Source organism: Suillus plorans, assembly GCF_016647745.1.
Source record: "Suillus plorans strain S12 chromosome Unknown HD556scaffold_40, whole genome shotgun sequence".
NCBI lineage: Eukaryota > Fungi > Basidiomycota > Agaricomycetes > Boletales > Suillaceae > Suillus > Suillus plorans.
The window spans coordinates 270,835-292,643 of record NW_024537424.1 but is presented as its reverse complement, the minus strand read 5'-3'; the positions used below and the strand labels follow the sequence as shown (position 1 = coordinate 292,643).

Genomic DNA, 21,809 nt, shown 5'->3' with positions numbered 1-21,809 from the left:
GTCATGGGTTCAACAACTGTAGCTAGCTTTCTCGATCAGCCTGTACTTAGACTGACATGACATCGCATCGCATCTTTCCTCTACAAACACCAGATTATCTACTTTCCTTCCAATTTTCATCATGGTATCCGACATTTTCCTCCATTAGCATCAAAAGCACCATCATCCGTCCCTTGAGTCAAGCATTCAAGGAATACTTGGACTCGGACGGCATTTTCGTACCAGAAGGCTCGGAAAACGTGTCAGTTGGCTACAATCACCATCTGTTTCAGTCGTGCTCACTTCCCACTGCCAGTCCCGCAGGAAGCTCTCCTTCGGACCAAGAGGATGAGGACGACGCTGCAGTTGGGCAATCCTTCTCCTTCCCCGATCTAGATGAGCGGATAAGACAAATCATCAAAGAATACGGCGCCATTTTTCCCAAGCTCAATTTTTCTTCACCAAAGGTCAGCTTGTTCCATCGAAATAGATCCCCGTTTCACATCGAACACAGGACGCATCATGGGTGCTACCACCATCCTCGCCTCTCAAATGCACATCTCCATCAGACGTCTACATTCTACTGAAATCCTCGGACTTCATATCGCACGATCTAAGTATCGACGCGGTCTTCGAGGGATGCCAATGCGATCCCTCGAATCCGCCATCGTATCAACTCGAGCTTGTCTTGAGGAAATGGTACCCTATAGACCGGAGTCGCGAGTTCAGGTGTTTCGTTCGCGAAGGTCGTCTCATAGGTACGTCCTGTTTTCTGACTATTGTTCCAGCAAGCCACGAACGACGCTCGTACAGGGATATCACAACGCGATACGAATTTCTATGACTTCATGAACGAGCCGCAAACACAAAACAAGATCTTAGAAACGCTTCAGCGTTTTTGGGAGGACAAGATCAAGTCCGAATGGCATGGACAACAAGACTGTATGTGTCACATCGTTTTTGTCGTAGTCCGCGCACTCATCACACTTCTGAAGACGTTCTTGACGTGTTGATGACACGTGATCTGTCTCGGGGACATGTCCTAGACTTCAACCCGTACGCACCCCGAACGGATCCCCTGCTATTCACGTACGAAGAGCTTTTGTCGGTCTTCACGCAGGGATCGAGCGCACCCGAGCTCCGTATCATCGACTCGCCTTTACATCCGCTCGCATCGCGTAACGCACCAGCTTACCAACACAACATGTTGCCAATGGAAGCTCTCACGCTGAGTAGCGGTCGGGACATCAACGACTTCTCAGATTTGTGGAAGAATGAGATTCAGCAGTCCATGAATGACGACGACTAATAGACATGGTCTTCTTTTGAAAAATCGAACGGATTTGTCCTATTCACGTACGGAGATCTTTTATCAGATCTGAGCTTCGCATCATCTAGTCACCTCTACATTCAGTGTTACCTTCATCCTCGATGAACTAAACAATGCCTCAGAATATACACCAGACCGAAGTAAAAGCATACTGACTGACTAGATGCACAGTAAACTTTCAAACTCCGCTTGGTTCTTCGAACGCTGCTCTGAACGACATTAAAATTCATTTAACGACCATGGATTTCGATTAGCGCATTGCGACACCGAGAAGCTCAGCCGTGTCCTGCGCATCAATCATACTCCAAACTCCAGCCAATTGCGAAGCTCAGCGGAAAGAGCTCCTCTGCCCCCCCTGTCTACTCGTGGTAAGACAGCTGTCATGGGTGCCAGTTGCGTGCTGACGTATCGTGTCAGTAGCTGCCAGATCTACCACTACTAGTAATTTCATGGTTATCGGATCACGAGGGGTCAACTGGTTAGCGTTCTTGTTTATCATCGACTCAAAATGACTCAAGTGGAGCCCTTGTACCAGTATCGTGGCGTTCCCCGACTCCCACGGAGGAGGGCTTTGTCGAACACAAACGAATTCCCATGCGTCAGCTGATGTGCAAAGCTGCGCACTTGGACAGAATCTTAGTGCTCTACAGTTTTCGGCAAATACTCACCATCATACGTTTGTCAATAGCTGAGCGCTGAGTCTTATTACATGGATCTCACCGCTCTCGGACATCCAAACCTGCGCGACGGCAGTTCTACATCTGTTTTCATTGCGATAAGGAATTTCTTGAAGCAACTGAATAGGTTGGTCCTTGGCTCATTCAATGTCGTCTTCAGCCTGGTCCTTTATTTGTGAGACACTACAAACTTCAAAGCGCGTCGATATATATCCTCAACTTGAAATACGATGACATGTGGAACAGCACAAGCGATTGTGATTTTGGTGGCAGAAGTTGTTAGCACTTTGGTCACGAGCGTATGGTTACCATGGGATTTCTTTCTCTTTCGTATGTCTCATCAGTCTTCCGAACTGCAACGTAATAATACGATATTCTAACAGAATCATAATGAGTATCTTCGCTATGTTGAACTACAACCGGCTGAACAGAAAGAAAGAAGCGCAGTGTCTGGCGGAAAACATTGGCGAAGATAGAAAATATGAATTCAAAGACATGGGCGATGCCAGTCCGCTTTTCAGGTGAGTTCCATGATTCATTCGCAATGCTACCCTGACTGATGGTAATGTAAGGTACACCATATGAAACATACAGCTAAATCAAGCTGTCCTTGAGCGTCTTTTGATATCACCTCGGAATAAGGCGCACCCACATCTCATTTGTAATAGTACTGGCATAATATGGCGTAGCACAGACACCAAATATTATAGGCACGTACAATCAGAGGTGGATCTTATAAGTTGACAATAACAATGAAGCACAGCCAGCATCCGATCATCCGGGGATGCCACACTGCCAAGGGTGAAAATGGAACCATTCGGGAGGACCGTTTTCCAGTCTGGTGCGAGAACCATGGACCAAACCATGGAGAACCGGACTTCGTCCAGTTCAAACCATGATTCTGGACCAACGCACCTTGCACGTGACTCTTACTATGCGGCTGATGATGTGCTTGAGTATATAATAGGTACTAGTTGGAGTTCGTACTCGTATCTCCCTCCCTCCATTCCTTTCGCAATCATGTCATCCGCCGTAGAAATAACTGCCTTATAGACCCCAGTTTCTCACAGGCGGTCAACAAAGACGCCAGGACTGAAGATGGAGGGCGGATGAATGATGTCGTTGTATTTTGTGCTAAGTTCTAGTTGTACCACATACGACGACATCGTTCATCCACCCTCCCCCAGTATCGAGCTAACAGCCCCTAAGCTGTTAATTGGTGAGTGCCATGTTACTATTCAACCGTACACTTATAAACTTTCCTGCTCGTCTCATACAGACGCTGAATCTACCAACATGGTTGTAGGCCCTTCTACCTGATGGTAGGGTTGTTAGCGGTTGAACCCATATCAACTCTACCGTCAGGTAGAAGCTTCACCGCACATTTCACAATTCCGGAGACCCATTCATACCATGCCATCGTTGAGGCGACTTTGGTCACGAGCGTATGGTTACCATGGGGTGCAGGAGCAGGCATGGGCCTCATCAGCTTCCTATTTTGCGTTGCACGTATCGTGGTTGCCGTGCTGCTAGTTATTTTGACCCCAACTGTAAGGCTACCTGTCTCCGTGAAGTCCAATGCTAACAGCTCGTTCAGATTTCAATAGGCGCAGGCGGTTGGGTAGCCTATGGCATACTGATCGTCTTTTGCCTTGTTTATCTTACGTTGTTTCTGATTCTTGTTATCAAGGTCATCGAAGCTGTTGTGCGCATTCTTAGTCGGGTCGGCTTTGATCACTCCAGACGGCCAGTCGATAGCGTATTTATCGGTGTGCTTTCTCTTCTCGGATGTTGCAGGCCACGGAGAGGTGGTCGCGAACGAAGACACTACAAAGCCACGGAAGTACGACATTCACCCGTGGCTCGAGACTCTTTCGCTGCACGTGATTCATCTCCCTATGTGCCACCCAACGCATCTTTCGCGCAGAAAGACACAGGTTCCAGCTCCTCTCATCATTCTGGTGGGCCCCCGCCATCAGTATTGCGACCCAAGCATGCTTTGCAGCCCAGGTCTCCGCAGCTCATACGACCGCACATCCATTAGTACACCTCCCCAACACTCCAATTCAGGTTTCTCCCGCATCGGTGGCGGTCGCACCATACACGCCTTTTACGCTTTGTTCTTACCTCGTCCTACTTTGCATTTATGATGTACCACCTCGTGATTCTTACGGTACGCATCATCTTGCATATGTAATATTTACTGCACTCGTGTATCTGAACCACACTCTGGAACGAGCAGGCCGGAATCAGGAGTCGGGGACTGGTGCGCAAGCACCGTTACGATTGTATACTAAGTATAAGCATGCGAACTGTCTCATCGGAAAGGAACTCTTTTTTTGCGCAGTTTTGGATGTGGATAACTTTTCAAAGTTTGGCTTGCAGTCTTTGTCAAAGTCCACTTTAAGTTGCAGTGAATGCGGGTTGTGCCAAGGAATTGACCTTCTCAGTAAGTTGGCAATTAAATAGTTTTGACTACTGCCGCCATCAGGGAATCAATGAACATACTAATTGCGGTGAGTATAGCTTACCTAGTAACCACACTGGGTATACAGACAAGTTAGACTCGCCGGATCCACGACGATGCTTTGTAATTCCGTACATAGCGTGGGCGGCGTATATATAGCGCAATGTACTAGGAATGTGGAACAGATGCTCAAAGAATACACTGGTTTGAAAGGGACCCTTGTGCTCAGCGAAGAAAGTGGCACGAGGTACATTTTTTCGTCGGGCAAGGACTACTACGTTTGGAACTGTTCGTGCGAGGATGGATGGCGCCTTCTTGATATAAATAGTCGCGAGGAATTGTATGGCCATCTCGCAAAAGGCAAAGGACTCAAAGGACTGAAGATTGAATTATTGCCGGATTTCGGTGATCTCGAAGGATGAACGTTCTTGCGGCTCACATGTTTCAATGTAGTTGGGCCCAAATGTTTCGTGACGTTCTGTAATACATCGCTGTTGAATAACTGTACCGAATCTCTTACAATCCAAAGAAATTAACAATGTGTAAGTATCTTCCTCGAGAGTAATAGTCACGGTATTCGCACACGAGTCCCGCTAGGCGTGGCCAACAAGGAATCCGGCAGGACGCCTGCTTCCATAGCGTGAAGGCCGGCAAAGGTGGAGCTTCTCCTGATGCTCATGCACGTCACAGTGCTTGATGTTCGCGTACGCCATGAGCACTACCAAGTTGAGAATGGGCTTGGCGCTTTATGTAGATACTGGACCTGCGAATCCGAGGCAATAAAAGATTTAGTAGTCGCATAAATCATGTAAAAAGAGCGTGTAATGCCAAGTAGAGAAATGACACAAGAACGGAATTCTGATCTGAGGCGCGATACGAAGCGATTGTCCATCTGGTATCATTTTCGAGTGCATGGGTGAGACAAGGGCTAAAAATCATGCAATACATAAAGGCTTACTCGAGCATCAACATGAGAGTATGTCAGCAGCGATCATATATCAATTGGGTATCTACAGAAACATGACATCCCCCAGCCAGTATCGCAGTGTGAGACTCACCACAACTAAGCATAAATGTATCAATAACACTCGGCTCGACCCCATGCTCCTCCACTGCTTGCTTCACTTTCGAAGGATCGCGCCAAGTGACAGATCTGAGGAATCTGGTAAGCCCGCGCTTGTCCCGGGCGAGGTAGAAACGAAACTTCCAGATGAGGTCTTTCTCCTCGGAGTTGACAGGCCGAGAGGGTGCATAATTGAGTATTTCCTATAATAGCATAGAAGGAAGTCATCAGTGCAAAACGACGTGGCTTCTTGCTCTCATCAGGTTCATCTCTGATCTTGGCATTTAATTTGAGCTCTCTGTCGCACGGCCTACTTCGGTGGCTCTGCACGAGCCGGCGATGCCTGTCCTCTACGGGGTTTTCGTGTGTGATCTCAGCGTTAAGGATAGCCCAGAGATGTGAATCTGTAGCGAAATAGCTGAAAAGTACAGGTGTCTCTGGAGGTGCAAATGGTATCGTTGCCTCATTCTGGACCTATAGTGTCAAACGTCAAGGAAACTACAATCAAGAAAGAGTCACTGACAGCTTCGCCGAATAACGGGAAAGTCGAATCGCAGAAGGTCGACATAAATATACATACTTCTTCGTGACCTGAGGAGAATGCAAGCAATGAGCGAGCGTACCAAAGCTGCGGTACTGCCAAGTTTACTGGGAGTCTTGGTCTGCATGGAACCGTCTACTTCCTGACCTGCCCAAAGCAACAAGCGGTATTTTATCTGACATAAATTCATTCCTGACGCGGTGACCATTTCGTAAGCATTGCCACGCAATATAAATGTACCTGACGAATCGTTTCTCCCAAAACATCCTAAATGTTGAGCCACCAGCGTGCACCGCTGTGCGTCCGATATCTCATACGTAAATGTTATTTGTGAACGCGAGGACACAGCATTGAGTAGCGTGCGTATAGTTAGTCGTTCTTGAAAGCTTTGAAGGACGTGCGGAAGGGCATGGTCAGCGGCTTGCTATCCTCCAGGAGCTGGCAAGAGAAATAGAGGTCTGAAAAAGATCTGTCATTTAGATCAACATAGAGAAATCGCACTGTCAGGGAAAAATGTACGAAGATTAACGCCATGAAACCTTAGTTCATATGGGTTCTTGAGTAACACGTACTGAAACAGACAGTTGTGGTATCGATCCCTTTAGCGTTTAGGCGAAGTGAACTCGGTTGTCAAAAAAAAAAGAGTTTCCGAATTTGGGATCGACCGCGGGTGTAATGGTATAGGGGATTGTTCAAACAAGGCCAAAGTCAGACTTCCGTCCTCCTCAATGAGCTGAACGTTCTTGCGGCTCGGAATATGGTACATGTTTTGATTTTTGTGGATTGTAAGATATTCATATTTAGCTACGAAACATTTGGGCCCAACTCTACATTGACAATGAGTAAGTATCTTAATAGTCAACGGTGTTCGTACACGAGTCGTGCTGAATGTACGAGTTGACAACGTTGACGCACGAGTGTCCATCGCAAATGCCTTACAAGACTACAATCACAGTCCACTGATTATGAAGGGGAGAGTCTTGGTGTCAACACTCGCAAGCACGTGTTCGTCATGGTCGCAGTCGCCAACCGACTTGCTGCGCGCCACTACTCTGCTCTGTCTGCTCACCTCAGAATATCAGCACACTCACGACGACTCGGCTGAGGAGCCTTTTTTAGAGAATGACAATGTAGGACCTACAGAAGAGTAAGTTGGGGTATCCTGGAATCTGTCTGCCATTTGATAGCAAGACAAGGATAAAATCGTGAGCCATCGGCGGAGCTGCGTCAGGGATGACGTTTTCTGCCTTGAACCTTCTGTGCCGCTCCTCACCAGAACTGCAGCTCAAATACTGGGCCCTGACGCCGATGTGAACTCGCACAGGAAAGTATCATGATGTTGCACCAGTCGGTGATTTAGCTCCATAGCTCCAACTTCCCGCTAGGCGTGGCCGACAAGGAATCCGGCAGGACACCTGCTTCCATAGCATGAAGGCCGGCAAAGGACTACCTGAATCATGTCAAAATCCTGTCAAGACGTTTGAACGAAGAAAATATCACCTCCAGCATGCATTTTTTAAGTTTAAATTTCGTAGTATAGTATCTCCTTAGCAATTCTCACAGACGGCAAGAGAATAGCGACTGAATCCATAATATAATCGAGGCTTCAGTATAGCACGGAATTGAAGTGAGAAGTGAAGGAGGTTACTGCCCTTGTGATCTTGCGAAATGGGGAGTACAATTGAAGTACTATTACCCGTAGGGGCGGTAGGTGTCTGGCGTTGTTTAGACCGGAGTTTGCCGGTAGAGGTCAGACTTACGCTGCTTTGAACGATTCATTTAACGACCATGGATTTCGATTAGCGCATTGCGACACCGAGGAGCTCAGCCGTGTCCTGCGCATCAATCATACTCCAAACTCCAGCCAATTGCGAAGCTCAGCGGAAAGAGCTCCTCCGCCCCCCCTGTCTACTCGTGGTAAGACAACTGTCATGGGTGCCAGTTGCGTGCTGACGTATCGTGTCAGTAGCTGCCAGATCTACCACTACTAGTAATTTCATGGTTATCGGACCACGAGGGGTCAACTGGTTAGTGTTCGTTTATCATCGACTCAAAATGACTCAAGTGGAGCCCTTGTACCAGTATCGTGGCGTTTCAGAAGTCCGAGTCGTATACATCCGCAACGGTGCGACAAATGCGCATTCGGCGAGGACATATCCCGGACATTATGTGGAGGTGAGGGTACTTCCATCACTCCATAATTCAAAGTTTTGATACATTTGATCCCCGTGTAATCACACTGAACTTCCGTGATAGGTCGAAGCTTGTCACGGTGGGATACAACAAATATCTCTGCTCCTCAAGTGGCTTAGCGCTTAGTTATGTATAGTGGCCGCAACTTAGGGCTGCTCCTCGGTGATCCCCATGACATAATAACATCATTTCTGTTGTCTCCTAAAAAAAATTGCCGTCCTTCTCAACATCCAGGTACCACGCTCTGCTATGTATAGCCTTTGGAATGCCTATGGTTTGAGACCTTGTGCTTTAACTCCACATAGTCACCCTGATAATGATTACAGTTACGCGGGCTAATGACCGGCCGCCTTATACAACGGTAACAAGGTATGTTAGGTAATACCAGCACTTAGTACTGAATGAATACAGTACAAGTCAGCGAAATCTTGGAGTGAACCGTATACATTTACTATACTGATGCCTAGGTTCATCTGTCTGGCCGGGCTGTAAGCAGATGTTTGAATGTAAGACAAGTGCAAGAATCAACTAGTTCTGGACAGCGAATCAAATTCATTCCTGATCGTCACATCAGCTTCATCCGTCGATGGACGGTCCCGAGGATCAGTAGACCAACATTGCTCGATAAATGGCCAATACTTTTCAGGGAGCTCGGGATAACGAGTTCGGGAGGGCGTTTCCGACTTAGCTATGTGCAGGACGATCATGTGATTATACCGGAGGTAATAATAAGGAATTTGGTTGGTGAAGACCTAAAGGCAGAGCCCATGACATCATCAACAAGTTGAGAATATTCCGGACGTACCTGCAACATGATACCGCCGAACGAAAAGACGTCACTCTGCTTGCTTGGCCGTACTGGAGTTCCGTCCTCTCGCTCTTCAAGAAGCTCAGGAGCCATCCATCGTACATTGCCATTGAAGGTGGAAGTCCAGGAAGCCTGAGAGGCGCTTATGACCTCCGAATACATCAAGGAAAGACCAAAGTCGGCAACACAAGCGGTGCCGTCAGCATATATCAGCACGTTAGGCTAGAGATCATGTCTTGATCAAATCAAAATTATTGAGAGGGGGTCGAACTTACCCCAGTGAGGTCACCATGGATGACACTCTTAGCATGAACTGTGCATGCGAGGAATGTCACTACTCCAGGTCTAGCACTGAGAATAATTAGCACGTACGATATTGCAGGCCAGCTATGATATCCCTGAGCTGAGATTGCCATCAGTTTGTGGTCTGCACGAAATACAAGAGACTTACGATCCGGAATTTTCTAAGGAGAGTAAGAGCCGCACCCTCACGCTTCAAATAATCCGACAGGTTACCCCTTTCTGCCCAACGACTGACTATCGCTGGAAATGGGCCGAAGCCATACGTATAACCATAAATGGGTACAATATTTGCATGGTTGAGGTTGGCAGATATTCTGAGTTCATGCATTATCCTCTACGAGGTGGCAGCCCATAAATAATAGATGAAGTCCTTCGTCAGGAAACTCACCTTGGTCTTTTTCATTTTTGCTGGCCCAAATTGATCATCAGCGCATACCTGCAATACTTTCACTGCGACCTGCCCAATTATCAATTTTGAACTGATAGACAAGCAACACTGCAAACGAACTTGGGCTAGTATGCGATCAACGTAGGTGCATTTCCAAATATCTGCGAACCCGCCACGAGCAACAGGGTGGTCTTCAGCTTTGGAGATATACTTTGAGAGGTCTCGGAGTGCTGCTTGAGGGGGGAGATTGTCGCCATAAGCAACAGGATTCATTTCAGATCTCGACAGTGAGTCAAATTCGTTCCTGATCGTTATATCAACTTCCTCTGTCGATGGACGATCCCGAGGATTAGTAGACCAACATCGCTCCATAAACGCCCAGTATTTTTCTGGGAGCTCAGGATAACGGGCTCTGGAGGACGTTTCCGACCTAGCTATGCATCGGATGATAGTGACCTCAGCTCTGTGATAATAATAAGGAACTTTGTTGGTGGAGACCTAAAGGCAATAATATCATCGACCAGAGGTAGGAATCACCTCAGACGTACCAGCAACATGATACCGCCGAACGAATAGATGTCGCTCTGCTCGCTCGGACGAGCTGAAGATCTATTATCCCACCCTACTAATAGCTCAGGAGCCATCCATCGTATGTTTTCTTGGAGTGTGGAAGTCCAGAAAACCTTAGAGGCACTTATGACCTCTGAATACATCAAGGAAAAACCAAAGCCAGCAATACGCGCAGTGCCATCACCATGGATGAACACATCGGACTGGAGCTTGCGTCTAAATACAATGGATCTATCGAGAAAATCGAACTTACCGCACTGAAGTCTCCATGAATGGCACCGTTGGCGTGAACTATGAGGAATGGTCAGAGCTCGGTCGGGCACTGACAGTAACTATCACGTACGATATTGCAGACCAGCTATGATGTCTCTGAGCTAAGTGTTTCATCAGTTCTGTGGTCTACCTAAAATACATCAAGAGAAGACTTGCCAGCTGGAATCGTCTGACGAGAGTAAGAGCCGCGCCCTCACGCTCCAGATAGTTCACCAGGCTACCATTTTCTGCGAAAGGTGTGACTATCGCTGGAAGTGAGCTGACGCTATACGTATAACCATAAATGGGTACAATATTTGCATGGCTGAGGGCGGCACGTATCCCGAGTTCACACTTTATCCTCTACGAAGTGGCACCCGTGGTGTAAGCAATAGACTCAGTCCTTCGGTAAGACACTCGCCTGGATTATTTTTGTCTTTGCTCCTTCAGAATAATGGGTGAACATTGGTATTGCTTTCACTGCGACCTGCAAAATCAAATTTTAGACAGATAAACAGACAAAAGACAGCAAACGAACTTTGACCGATATCCGATCGATATGAAAGGTGCATTTCCACATATCCGCGAACACGCCGACAGGATCAGGGTATTGTTGATCCCTGGTGATAGCATTTGAGAGGTCTTTCAGCGTTGTTTCAGTGGGGAGATGATCAGGCTCGTCATTACGAGCGGAGAAAGCTGTATTCATATGGGAAGAGGCAAGGAGTTTGCGGGGATCGGGGTGTAGCTGGAGGGCCTAGTAGACTGGTGACCAGCCCGTTCTGTAGTATGAGGCAAGCCATCGATAGACGGCTTAATTTGAATTTGGATGTCGAGCGGATTCCCACTGTACTAGGAATCGACCTAAAGGATAATTCTCCGCTATAATGGGAAAGGCTATGAACGCGTCTGTGACACATGGAACGTGACATATGATCACGCTGATCATTGAGATCGTCTCGCCGTGGCTCAATTCAACTCGAGTACTACTATCTCCTTCCACATAATTAAAAACTCCCCAAAAAAGTGCTCAACTTTTTGTTCGGCAGTTCACAGCGCCAGAATTGGCAGCAGAGCAAACTCGCCTTATTTCAGAAAGAAAGTTGACCGTGGCGCCGGAATGTACACTCGTAGACTAACACGGCGTGTTTCGTCTACGCACACCACACAAAGGCGCTGGACATTGACAACACAGCAACCTCAGATATCGAGATACTGTTATAATGCCTGAAACAATATCCTTCATTCTCGGTGAGTTTTGTCACTCTTGTACAACTTGAATTGTCACATGCTCACGCACATAAAGTGCCTGGGCTCCAGTCCCAGTCATTCTAAAACCTATGAGCAGACTGCAACACATTTCAGCTTCGCGCCCTCGGCCTTAGGGATGACGGTCAGGTACTATGCTAGTTACCTTGCAATTTCTTCGGCGCGTTTCGCCAGTGTCACCAAGTCAACCTCATCAAGGCAAAAATTACAAAGCTTTAAGAGTGCAGGTATGGCATCGACTCGGAGTAGGACTTGTCATTTCTACCATACACGTCTTTTGCGGTGCGACAAATTTGTATTCGACGAGGACATATCTCGGACGTTATGTGGATGTGAGGGTACTGCCGTCGCTCCCTAAATCAAAGTTTTGATGCATTTGATCCCCGTGTAATCACACTGAACTTCCGTGATAGGTCGAAGTTTTTGGGACACAACGCTCCTCAAATGGTTCAGACTAGAGCTCAGCTATGTATAGTGGCCGCAACTTAGGGCTGCTCCTCGGTGATCCCATGCCACAATGACATCATTTATGTTGTCTCCTAAAAATTGCCCTCCTTCTCAACGTCCGGGTACCACGCTCTGCTATGTATAGTCTTGGGAATGCCTATGGTTTGACCTTGTGCTTTGACTCCACATATTCACCTTGCTCCTGATTACAGTTACGCACAAGTTACGTGGACCCATGACCGGCCGCCTTACAACGGCAGCAAGGTGTATGTGTGGGTAAGGTGAGTACTGAACGAATAGAATACAAGTCAATCTCCGACTTTGACTTAATCGGTTATGTGTGTGAACTACGCGTCTTACATAGAACGCGACACCGTGACATCGCGCTGATAATTAGGATTGTCTCGCCATGGCTCAATTCAACTTGAGTTCTGACTCCTTTCACATAAGGACCCCTCAAAAAAAACATGCTCGAGTTGTCGCTCGGCAGTTCACAGCACCCGAATGGGCAGCAGAGCAAACTCGCCTTATTTCAGAAAGAAAGTTGACATCGCAGGATTCATATCGTCATAGTCTTTGTGGGATGTACCCCTATAGACTAACACAGTGCGTTTTCATCTACGTACACCACGAAGGTGCTGACTAAATGCAGACTTTGAAAAAACAGCTCCTCGATATGTCTTTGATATCGCAATTTCCGGAGATACTGTAATGATGCGTAACTTGCCTGAAACAGTATCTTTCATTCCGGGTGAGTTTTGCCACTCTTGTACAACTTGAATTGTTGCATGCCCACGCACCTCGTAAAATGCCTTGGCTGGGTCTTAGTTATTCTACTACATACCTGATCTGTGATTAAAGCCGTTGAAGGTCACACAACCACAGCAATATTTTCCGTCTCATCAACTGACAGCGGGAGGGAGAAACAAATATTGCCGATCCCAATGCCAGCTGCTACTTTAAATTGCCTTGCAATTGAGTGTCTCCTCGGTGCGTTTCGCCAGTGCCGCCAGGTCAACCTCACCAGGACAAAGTTTCGAGTGCGGGCATGGTATCGAGCAGGACTTGTCATTTCTACTATACATATCTTTTGTACCACATGTATGCAGTCTTTCCGTCATGCAATTCGATGCTGGAATTCGTTCATTTGCGGTATATTCTGCATTCGATACTCCAGAGTCACCTCCTGTGTGGTTGTAAGCGGAGTTTGAGTGAGTTCTCGATGAAGCGCTCCCAGGCGCGGTCCGCCAACTGCCCTTTTCCCACGCCGACAAGGCAGCTAACTCTGTTCGTTCTCCCAGAAGTCCTTCCAGGCTAGACTCGACGGTCACTATTCTGCCTACCTGCGCGTTCTCAATGAAGTGCTTCCAAACGCCTTGTCCGACGAACCACCGCCCTGCCGACAAGGCGGCTGGTGTCGACACTACCGTACGAGTTACGCATATATTAAATATCCTCGAATACGAAATGATACACAGCAAGCAAACGTGCTTTGTTCTCCTATCCCAAGTTTTCGGCGCACAGAACCGCAGTGCGATCGCGCCCAGCACGGGAGAAGAATGAAAAAAATGTCGATCAAAACGGCAGAAATCATTTGATGTTGCCAAGCTTGTTGGTTTTCAGGGCTCGGTGAACACCAGTTCTAGTTATGCGGCTGATTCTTTGTCCACCGCCCTACCCAGTAAAGCTTTCATTCCCTGCAGATCTGGTGCCAAAGACCCTGACGAGTTCCTTCGAGTTGCTGCATCAAGAACTTCATCGGTTTTAATGCGATTGCCGACATGCGGCGTTGTGATTGCTTTACGGGTGAGAGCGCGATTTTTTTTCAACTGTTCTTGGTCCAGGCTGGAAGATGATGTGACAATGGTAGCGCTTATCACTGATACATGAAGTTGACTGACAATTTGACTTCTTTTGCGACTGGCTGTCCAAGCTAGAAGACAACAAAGCATTGCTTATCGGTACCTTCGAAGCCGATGGACGGTTTGACCGATTCATGGACAGCGCGATTTTGCGGCTGGCTGAAAGACCCGGTCGATGCTTATCGCTGACATGCGCAGTTGATCAGGTTCGATTGTTTTTGGGGTGAAGAGAGCATATATGTGACTGGTTGGATGACAAGAAAATACTTATCATCACTGCCACTTTGGCCTATATGTTTAATAAACGAGCTCCAAGGGCTCCAATGACGTCAATGGCGTTCCCTTCGAAGAGAGAGACCACGGTATTTGTGGTTCACAAAGGAAACGCCACAGCTCATGAATACATGAATGAAATGGTGTCTACCGAGTGAGTGGATATCAAACCCTTCAGATGAAGTTATGTGATATTTGGTGTAGTAGCAGTCAGGGTCCGATTGAACCTTCGCGCGAAACAGTTAAAGCGAACTGCTTGCCGAGAAGAGAGAAGCCAACTAGAACGCGTCTGATACGAGCAGACATACATATTGGACGAATTGCTTCCCCCTGACCGTGCGCGAATAGATGCGGCGTCAGGCACGAAGAAAGAGGATGTGAACCTTCTGAACGAGGGTTTGGGGGCCAATCCGACCACATGACAGATGCAGAAGACTTGGCTGGATCAGGTTCGAGATATAACGTGGCGAAAGCGGTGATGCTGTAGCACTTTGAGCTTTGACCTATACCATGATTGGAGCAAGCTTATCTATTTGCCACGGACGCGCCGCCGGTGAGCGCGTCAATGAGGAGTGATAAGAAATGTCCTGAGAGACACGGTCCGCACGGAAATAAGGATGACTAAAATAGATAGACTTCCGCTGCGAGATCAAAAGACCCCTCCCATAAATGTCAAATGATATGTTCCAGTAATGGTAACGATAACTACCAACATATTGACCTGTCTCACATATTTGCTCCAATTTAGGCATACAGATCCCGGCAAAAAAGGCCAAATTTTTGTAAAAAACTAGTACCCGTTGTGCCGACGGGCACGTTGGTTTTTCAGTCCATCTCCTCGATTAGGCAATTCTTCAAGTTCATTGATCTCGCTTGTCGTCCTGCCCGGCACCCCAAGCTCTCCTGTTAAGTCGCCAGTACATGTCCGGGCTTCGGCAACTGTCAATGAACCTATCGACACTACCTGATGGAACGGATACAACCTGGCGCGAAATTAATTGGTAACCTTCTCTGTCAAGGCAACTCCACTGGCAGCGGCATCTTCTAGCAATTTTTTATATCCCTTGACGTCACTAAACAAAACAAGGAGGTTTGTTAGACGCGAAAGTATATAAGATGGGCTCAGCAATCCACTAATATTCAGTTCCTTCATCCCCTCTCATCTCCAGTAGCCCCTTTCATACCATCTTGTCTCGGTATACACCCTTTCATATCCAACCCTCCTCACCACATCTTTCAACGAAATAATCACGATGTCCTCCCAGAACGCTCACACTTTCTACGCCGACGCTGTCCTATTCGACATGGTGTGTATTTTCTTGTCTTGGGATTCCAAATCTAACTCTGCCAGTGCTTTACAGGACGGCACCCTCACGGACTCCATCGCAGCTGTCGAGGCGGCCTGGGGTAAAGTCGCCAAAGACATTGGTCAAGATCCCGCTTACGTTATTGCTGCAACCCATGGCAAGCGCGCCGTCGACAATCTCGCCCAATTCAAGCCCCATATCAAGGCACATGAGATGGACGACGAGGTTCAAAATTTCGAGGAGAGCATTCTCTTCTTCGCCGATGCCTACAACATGTACGGACCCGGCTCGCAGCGCACCTCACCCGCGAGCTCGCCTGTCTTGAATTCCCCTCTTAGCTCCGGCTCCGCGACCCCTGACCTTTCCTTCTCGCCAAGCAATTCTGCCCCTTCTTCTCGTGCATCATCATTCGTCTCACCTCGTCGACCATCATTTGCCAGCAAGCTAAATAATATGCTGACTATGTCCGTTGTACCCGAAGTTGCCGTCTACGGCCAGGGTCCCCAATTCGAAGACTCTATCATGGAAGAAGATCAGCAGGACATCGTTATGTTCGAGGCCAATCAGAAGAAACACGTTCTCGAGGCTTGGCAACAGGAAGCAACGAGTGTTGATCGCTCAGTGCGGATTTTGCCCGGTGTTAAAAGGATGATGAGCTCCATTCCTGAAGGTCGTTACGCTGTTGCCACCTCAGGTGCAAAAACATATGGTATGCGGATTTTTTATTTATGATGAAGTATCATACTAATTATTCTTGCAGCATATGGTTGCATGACTCGCGTTGGCATTACCCCGCCCAAGATAACCATTACCGCAGACGACAAGCGTCTCAAGGCTGGAAAGCCTGCCCCAGACCCATTCCTCCTTGCTGCTCGCGAACTCGGTTTTTCTGCGACAAATTGTGTCGTGTTCGAGGACTCCCCAAGCGGGATCCGCGCAGGTGTCGCTAGCGGTGCCACCGTAATTGCTGTGTGCACCAGCCATGAGAGGAAGCACATCGAGCACGTTGGCGCCCACTTTGTGGTGGATAACATGGACAAAGTGAAGTGCGAGTCGTGTGCGGACGGCAGACTGAAGTTTACCGTGCAGCTATGATTGTTCCTATGTAGAGTGTATGTATCCCTATCTTAACCTTCCTCCAGTGGAAAGGCCGCGATACATCCGTTGTCATCTTCCTTTTTTTATTTCCATTTGTACGACACGATTCTTGCTCAGATCTGCACTCCACTTAGGGATGTTTGTACACATACGGAGGACTTGAATACTCATGTAATTTCGAATAGCATTCTCAATCTAGCAGCGCCGCACGTCTCATTCGATGACAAGATGGTGTCATAGACTCGAAAGACTGGTCGTGAATTGTACTGGATGATAGCTGGCCCGATTTTGATCTCTTTTGACCCTTACAGGGTACAGTCCTCGGTGAAGAAGGGCAAGAACTAGCGCCACTGTATAGTACTGGGGGATGCGTTCTGAACTCAAATGCACTGGTTGGAAATCACCTGTTCCAAATTGTAAGTTACTACCAATAAGTAGAGTCTTCTGTACCAACCCCATCATGGCAAGATCTCAATTTCGATTGATGAAGAAGACGAGAAGCCTTCACGAAATCAAAGATGGCATAATAATGTCGAAGAAGTCGGCATCAGGCTAAGACGAAGCGCTACAAAATATTTTCAGATATTCCAAACTTGAGCATACCAAAAAAAACAGGTATTATGGGGGTATCTTCCGTTCCTGCTGCGAGATTTATCCGCTGAATTGTCCCCCTAACTCTTCTTCCCAGCGACCTCGTCCAAAAACGCGTTTGAAAGCTTCACGCACTGCTCGTAAACTTCCGTGAACCCATCCTGCGCACGCGCCATTTCAGAGTCCATCCACGACACCAAAACGGACTCACCAGTCCCCCATAATACGGGTCCTGAATCGGCTTGTTATCTGGGAGGTAAGAGCCCCAAAGCCTCACTACCGCTTTCGATCCCTCCCTCCGACCCACATGTCGTTCCAGCGCGCGCAGATTAGACCCATCAGCTGCGAGTATGTAGTCAAAGGACGTGAAATCGGACGCGCGGACTTGTCGCGCAGAGTGGGATATAGGAACGCTTTTCTGCGTGCTCCCGGGCCTACGTACATATTAAGATGCTGGGCGAGGAAAGGAGCATACCGTGCCGCATACTTCGATAGTCCTGTGCCAAGCCTGAGCGGGGGGTCATACGAGAGTACGAATGGTGCTTACCGTTCGTCGGGATCTTCCCCGATATGTGCAGCAGCTGTGCCAGCGCTGTCGACGTGGATATTGGTGATGCCGCGCTTGAGGGCTTCGTTGCGGAGCACGGCTTCTCCCATGGGAGAGCGGCAGATGTTGCCGAGGCAGACGACGAGGACTGAGATCGTCATGTGTTGGCTTAACGAGGCTAGCGTGGTGAGTAAAGAGTTCTTATCGGATTGTTATCAGCAAGAAGCGAGTGTTCATGTGGCGCCTATAGGATTATCAGGCTCACACGGTTTCATGATTAAGGAAGCGTGAAGAGAACTTCGTGACTAGTACACTTGTAGTTACCAGTAGGAACTTGTCCACTCGTAGGAGCAGTGTACTAATCATCTGTTCCTGACCGGAGGAATGACTCATATGCATCATCATCATCAATTCCGAGTCGGCAACGTATTCGATCAAATGTCTATATTACACCTTGACATGTTGCGCCGCACAGACAGGTACCCTATGTGTCCCAAAAAAAAACCCCGAATAACACATACTATGTACAACTTTTTTGTGACTGGTGTCGTTTGTAGCAGTCGTCCAGAATGACATTACGGTCATCAAAGGCATTGGATGGTCGGAGGTGAGTAGAGGTCAGTCTTCGATAGGATGCTGGCATTGCATCCAGAATGGACCTGCCAAGGCAGGGCGTTAGCCGCTGATGTGAGAAATCGACCTGAAAATATTGGCACATACCGATGGGATCCTGTGGGTCATGCAAGGTCGTAGACCAAGCCCCAAGAACTCCATATTGAGAACGGATGTTGCCCATAACAATCGCTTCCCCCCTGTTTTAGAGTATATGGTTACCAAATGATGAACAATGTAAGCACGAGGACCATACCACCACACTGGCTGATCTCCGTTACCAGCGACCTATACCCGATCTTGGCGTCAGCGAGAACAATTTGACTTGACTGGTCTACTTACGAAGTGCCACCGTACCTGGTGGTCAGGCGTGAGTTTGACGTAGCCGACGATGGAGAAATTGCCATCCATCTCTCCTACGTAGTTGATTTTCGGTCGGGTCGGGTGATCCGGGTCTCGCTCCACATTGATCACACGGAAAAATATGTCTACCGCGCTGAACGTCTCCTCTAACTCTCCATCTTCGAATATAGTGTTATCAAGTGGCTCGTCCTCTGGCATCTGTAAATGTCTGTCAGATGGGACAATAATTATAGGTAACAATGGCAGTAGAACATACATTGGGATCATTGTAAACTGGACGGGAGCAATGTGCCACGTCAGAGACAACTGAAGGACAAGAACATTGATGGACTTACTTAGTAATTCCCGGTGATCCATAAAACAATAAGAGATCCGCCACAAGCCTTCGACGCCAGCCCAATCAGTCTCGCGGGTCAGATCCAGACTGGGCGGTATGACGGCCTGACAGAAAGGCAGGCTCATGGAGCAAATTTCAAAAGCAAGTTCTTCATCCTCTTCCTTCTCCACCAACGCGCTAGCGAAGACATGTGCGAGCTTCTGCATATGCACCCAATTGACCACCCCACTCCCATCTCGCATAAAAGGCCCAAAGCTGTTTGACGGCCGGTAGTTGCGCTGACTGTAAACATATGCTCGGGAAACTACTCTCTTCGTTGCCAAAGCGTCTCTGTCAGTCAACCCAAACCATGTGTGCAACCGTGCGCGCAGCTGTTCTTCTTCATGGGAATGGCTCTCCAGATCAAGGAACTCGCCGTCCTGCAGGAGCGTCTGCATCCACAACACATTACGGGACGTCGGCTCGCTCTCAGGGAAAGGTAGAGGCGGTAAACTCGTCACCATGTCAAGCAGGGTTCGTAGTACCTGACATCTTTCATCTGGTCGACAGACAGTAACATCATTCACGACTGTCCTCGCGCGGATGATGTTTTGTAGTTCCTCCCTCCATTTGATGTCAGTCCGGCGATTGCCGAGGTATGTGACCGCTTGACGGGGGTCATCAAATGATTGCGCCAAGTAAAGAGCTCGCCAGAAATGCTCGTCATCGGCAGAGTAGACGAGCCCGCGGAAGAGTTGACACACTTGGGCTGTACTTGCGACATCAAGAGGATCCAAAATCACCAGAATGTGCTCTAATACTTCAAGCGGCAGATCGGTTATACGAGCAGTGTCAGAAACCATTGGACAGCGTCAAGCCGAGGACGTCAAGGACGACCGGAGGCAAGGCTAGCTACGCTGGGGGACCGTTCAACTGGGTTAGGGAAGGAAGGGTTTCTGGGAGATAGTAGCGGATCATGATATAGTTCAATAAACAACTCGAAAAAATTCTTTCACTATCGGGTCGTGTGGGTAGCATGCTCTGAATCGAGCAACTTACTAAAATCAATAGAAATTATTTTCGATGTGGAAGTGATCAGTGACTGTCCTCCCTGAGTGTGTGTACACTACTTTTACTCGGGGGCACTGTGTGATTCCGGCATCAATTCCTCGGCACTAGCGGCTTAGGGGTGATTGATGGTGGCAGGGAGATGATCACTGCCAGGGGCTGCGGTTAGCCATTCTCTATATATACCGTTCAAGTCGCACTTTCGGTATACATACTTTGACATCACAAACGTTATACGACACAAACAGGTGAGTAAAGCTACTGTACTGCGCCCTCAGTCTAATGAAATGGTTCAGTGGTGGTGGTAGTAGCGTGGTCGACCCGACAAAGAAGCGTCACTAGTATGTCTGCAGCATCCGATACGTCATGCCTCAGCTCCCAGTACTCGGTATGCTGATGCGGTATATCATCTCGCGCACATATCGGCGCTGGGTTAGGATGGACAGAGAGCCAGAATTCGCCCCCCGCGTTGCCTTGGTTGCAGAGTGCATGGTTCGTACCGCAATGGGGGTTGAATGCGGCACGGCGACAGAGAGGGAACAAGTAAACAAGATATCACAGAGAATATGCATGGACTGCTCACAGAATCTGACACGCAGCACCGCGAAATCGATATTTCGGGTCGCTTGGTACCACCAAATTGTTCTTGCGTTCGTACGTCCATCTTTAGATCTGTCAGCATCCGGTCGAGCAACTGCCTGATGGGTGCACAGATCCATATATTCTTCAATCGAAAAAATAGACCCGCTACCGGTAGGTTGCTACCATTTTTAGAGGTGGAGGTTGAAAGGCGTCCTTGACAGCATGCAAAAATGCCTATTAAAGCCTAGCCTGCTAGTGCTCTTCATGGGCGGAATGCTCGATGAGCAAAAGACCTTCCGCCAAAAATTAGACAATGGCTTTGGCAGTCGTAGCTTTATTCTCTCAGTTCGTGCGACGCGCTACGCAGTAGAAAAAGCCAGGCGTGGGTAGCTTGAAGTAATAATGCGGTATGTATTTATGTACTCACAAGAAGAGCCTAGCCGGCTAACGAATGCGCGGTACATATAATTATGTGACGGCGAGATTTAGACTGGGGCTCGAAGCGGAAATTGGGTAAAGGTAACTCCAGACGTCGATGCGGATCGAAGTTGGAGTCGAGAGAATTTGAGAACTTGAACTTGAGACTTCCTGCCCCGGTGGCGAAGAGTTGGCGCGCCGAGGCCTTTATAATGTGGTATTCGGAAGTGATGAATGAAGCTTGCGCGTCCATTGCTATACGCGCCCGTGTTCGCGACCAGATCCAGGCCTGTGTCAAGTTGCTACGTCGGCTAGTGGGATACAAGGTGAGTACGTTGCTGCTGCGCACCTGAATTAGCCATTTTATTCATTGTTCTCCGTCCGTGGGTGCGATATAGTCCATGTCCTCGACAGGCTTTTTTTCTGCTGTCGCGCCAGCATTAATGATGGGAGTGATTGATTCCTACAGGACCTGAGCGACTCGAT

At 48.1% G+C, this 21,809-nt stretch overlaps 8 protein-coding genes across 8 annotated transcripts; 3 read left to right on the top strand and 5 right to left on the bottom strand.

The window, feature by feature from the left end:
- Positions 1–56: 56 nt before the first annotated feature.
- On the top strand, positions 57–1,288 carry HD556DRAFT_1309703 (D123-domain-containing protein; the record flags this gene model as incomplete). The annotated part of the gene is made up of 4 exons (XM_041300316.1): positions 57–446; positions 494–737; positions 793–921; positions 975–1,288. 4 exons carry the CDS (start codon positions 57–59, stop codon positions 1,286–1,288), a joined length of 1,077 nt encoding a protein of 358 aa, XP_041158641.1.
- Positions 1,289–3,417: 2,129 nt separating this feature from the next.
- HD556DRAFT_629766 (uncharacterized protein) lies at positions 3,418–4,085 on the top strand. The gene is made up of 2 exons (XM_041311135.1): positions 3,418–3,536; positions 3,584–4,085. Exons 1-2 carry the CDS (start codon positions 3,462–3,464, stop codon positions 4,028–4,030), a joined length of 522 nt encoding a protein of 173 aa, XP_041158640.1. The 5' UTR covers positions 3,418–3,461; the 3' UTR covers positions 4,031–4,085.
- Positions 4,086–5,511: 1,426 nt separating this feature from the next.
- HD556DRAFT_1383634 (uncharacterized protein) lies at positions 5,512–6,734 on the bottom strand. Its single transcript, XM_041303312.1, has 4 exons — positions 6,577–6,734; positions 6,166–6,526; positions 6,040–6,107; positions 5,512–5,984 (listed from the first exon to the last, which is right to left on the bottom strand). The coding sequence occupies exons 2-4, from the start codon at positions 6,263–6,265 to the stop codon at positions 5,532–5,534; spliced, it is 621 nt and encodes a 206-aa protein (XP_041158639.1). The 5' UTR covers positions 6,266–6,526; positions 6,577–6,734; the 3' UTR covers positions 5,512–5,531.
- Positions 6,735–8,764: 2,030 nt separating this feature from the next.
- HD556DRAFT_1383619 (kinase-like domain-containing protein) lies at positions 8,765–10,522 on the bottom strand. The gene is made up of 8 exons (XM_041303311.1): positions 10,298–10,522; positions 9,870–10,247; positions 9,750–9,818; positions 9,510–9,695; positions 9,431–9,461; positions 9,334–9,371; positions 9,056–9,280; positions 8,765–9,002 (listed from the first exon to the last, which is right to left on the bottom strand). Exons 1-8 carry the CDS (start codon positions 10,460–10,462, stop codon positions 8,775–8,777), a joined length of 1,320 nt encoding a protein of 439 aa, XP_041158638.1. The 5' UTR covers positions 10,463–10,522; the 3' UTR covers positions 8,765–8,774.
- HD556DRAFT_629626 (uncharacterized protein) lies at positions 10,332–11,469 on the bottom strand. Its single transcript, XM_041311134.1, has 6 exons — positions 11,110–11,469; positions 10,993–11,058; positions 10,749–10,934; positions 10,663–10,688; positions 10,573–10,610; positions 10,332–10,522 (listed from the first exon to the last, which is right to left on the bottom strand). The coding sequence occupies exons 1-6, from the start codon at positions 11,278–11,280 to the stop codon at positions 10,500–10,502; spliced, it is 510 nt and encodes a 169-aa protein (XP_041158637.1). The 5' UTR covers positions 11,281–11,469; the 3' UTR covers positions 10,332–10,499.
- A 4,206-nt stretch (positions 11,470–15,675) lies between these two features.
- Positions 15,676–16,824, top strand: HD556DRAFT_1240000 (HAD-like domain-containing protein; the record flags this gene model as incomplete). The annotated part of the gene is made up of 3 exons (XM_041298084.1): positions 15,676–15,729; positions 15,784–16,438; positions 16,490–16,824. The coding sequence occupies 3 exons, from the start codon at positions 15,676–15,678 to the stop codon at positions 16,822–16,824; spliced, it is 1,044 nt and encodes a 347-aa protein (XP_041158636.1).
- A 637-nt stretch (positions 16,825–17,461) lies between these two features.
- Positions 17,462–18,237, bottom strand: HD556DRAFT_629260 (phosphotyrosine protein phosphatase). Its single transcript, XM_041311132.1, has 4 exons — positions 17,966–18,237; positions 17,894–17,915; positions 17,630–17,836; positions 17,462–17,579 (listed from the first exon to the last, which is right to left on the bottom strand). The coding sequence occupies exons 1-4, from the start codon at positions 18,124–18,126 to the stop codon at positions 17,499–17,501; spliced, it is 471 nt and encodes a 156-aa protein (XP_041158635.1). The 5' UTR covers positions 18,127–18,237; the 3' UTR covers positions 17,462–17,498.
- A 69-nt stretch (positions 18,238–18,306) lies between these two features.
- On the bottom strand, positions 18,307–20,347 carry HD556DRAFT_629271 (uncharacterized protein). Its single transcript, XM_041311133.1, has 6 exons — positions 19,276–20,347; positions 19,197–19,213; positions 18,920–19,138; positions 18,834–18,865; positions 18,686–18,777; positions 18,307–18,624 (listed from the first exon to the last, which is right to left on the bottom strand). Exons 1-6 carry the CDS (start codon positions 20,117–20,119, stop codon positions 18,584–18,586), a joined length of 1,245 nt encoding a protein of 414 aa, XP_041158634.1. The 5' UTR covers positions 20,120–20,347; the 3' UTR covers positions 18,307–18,583.
- Between the last annotated feature and the right edge of the window lie 1,462 nt (positions 20,348–21,809).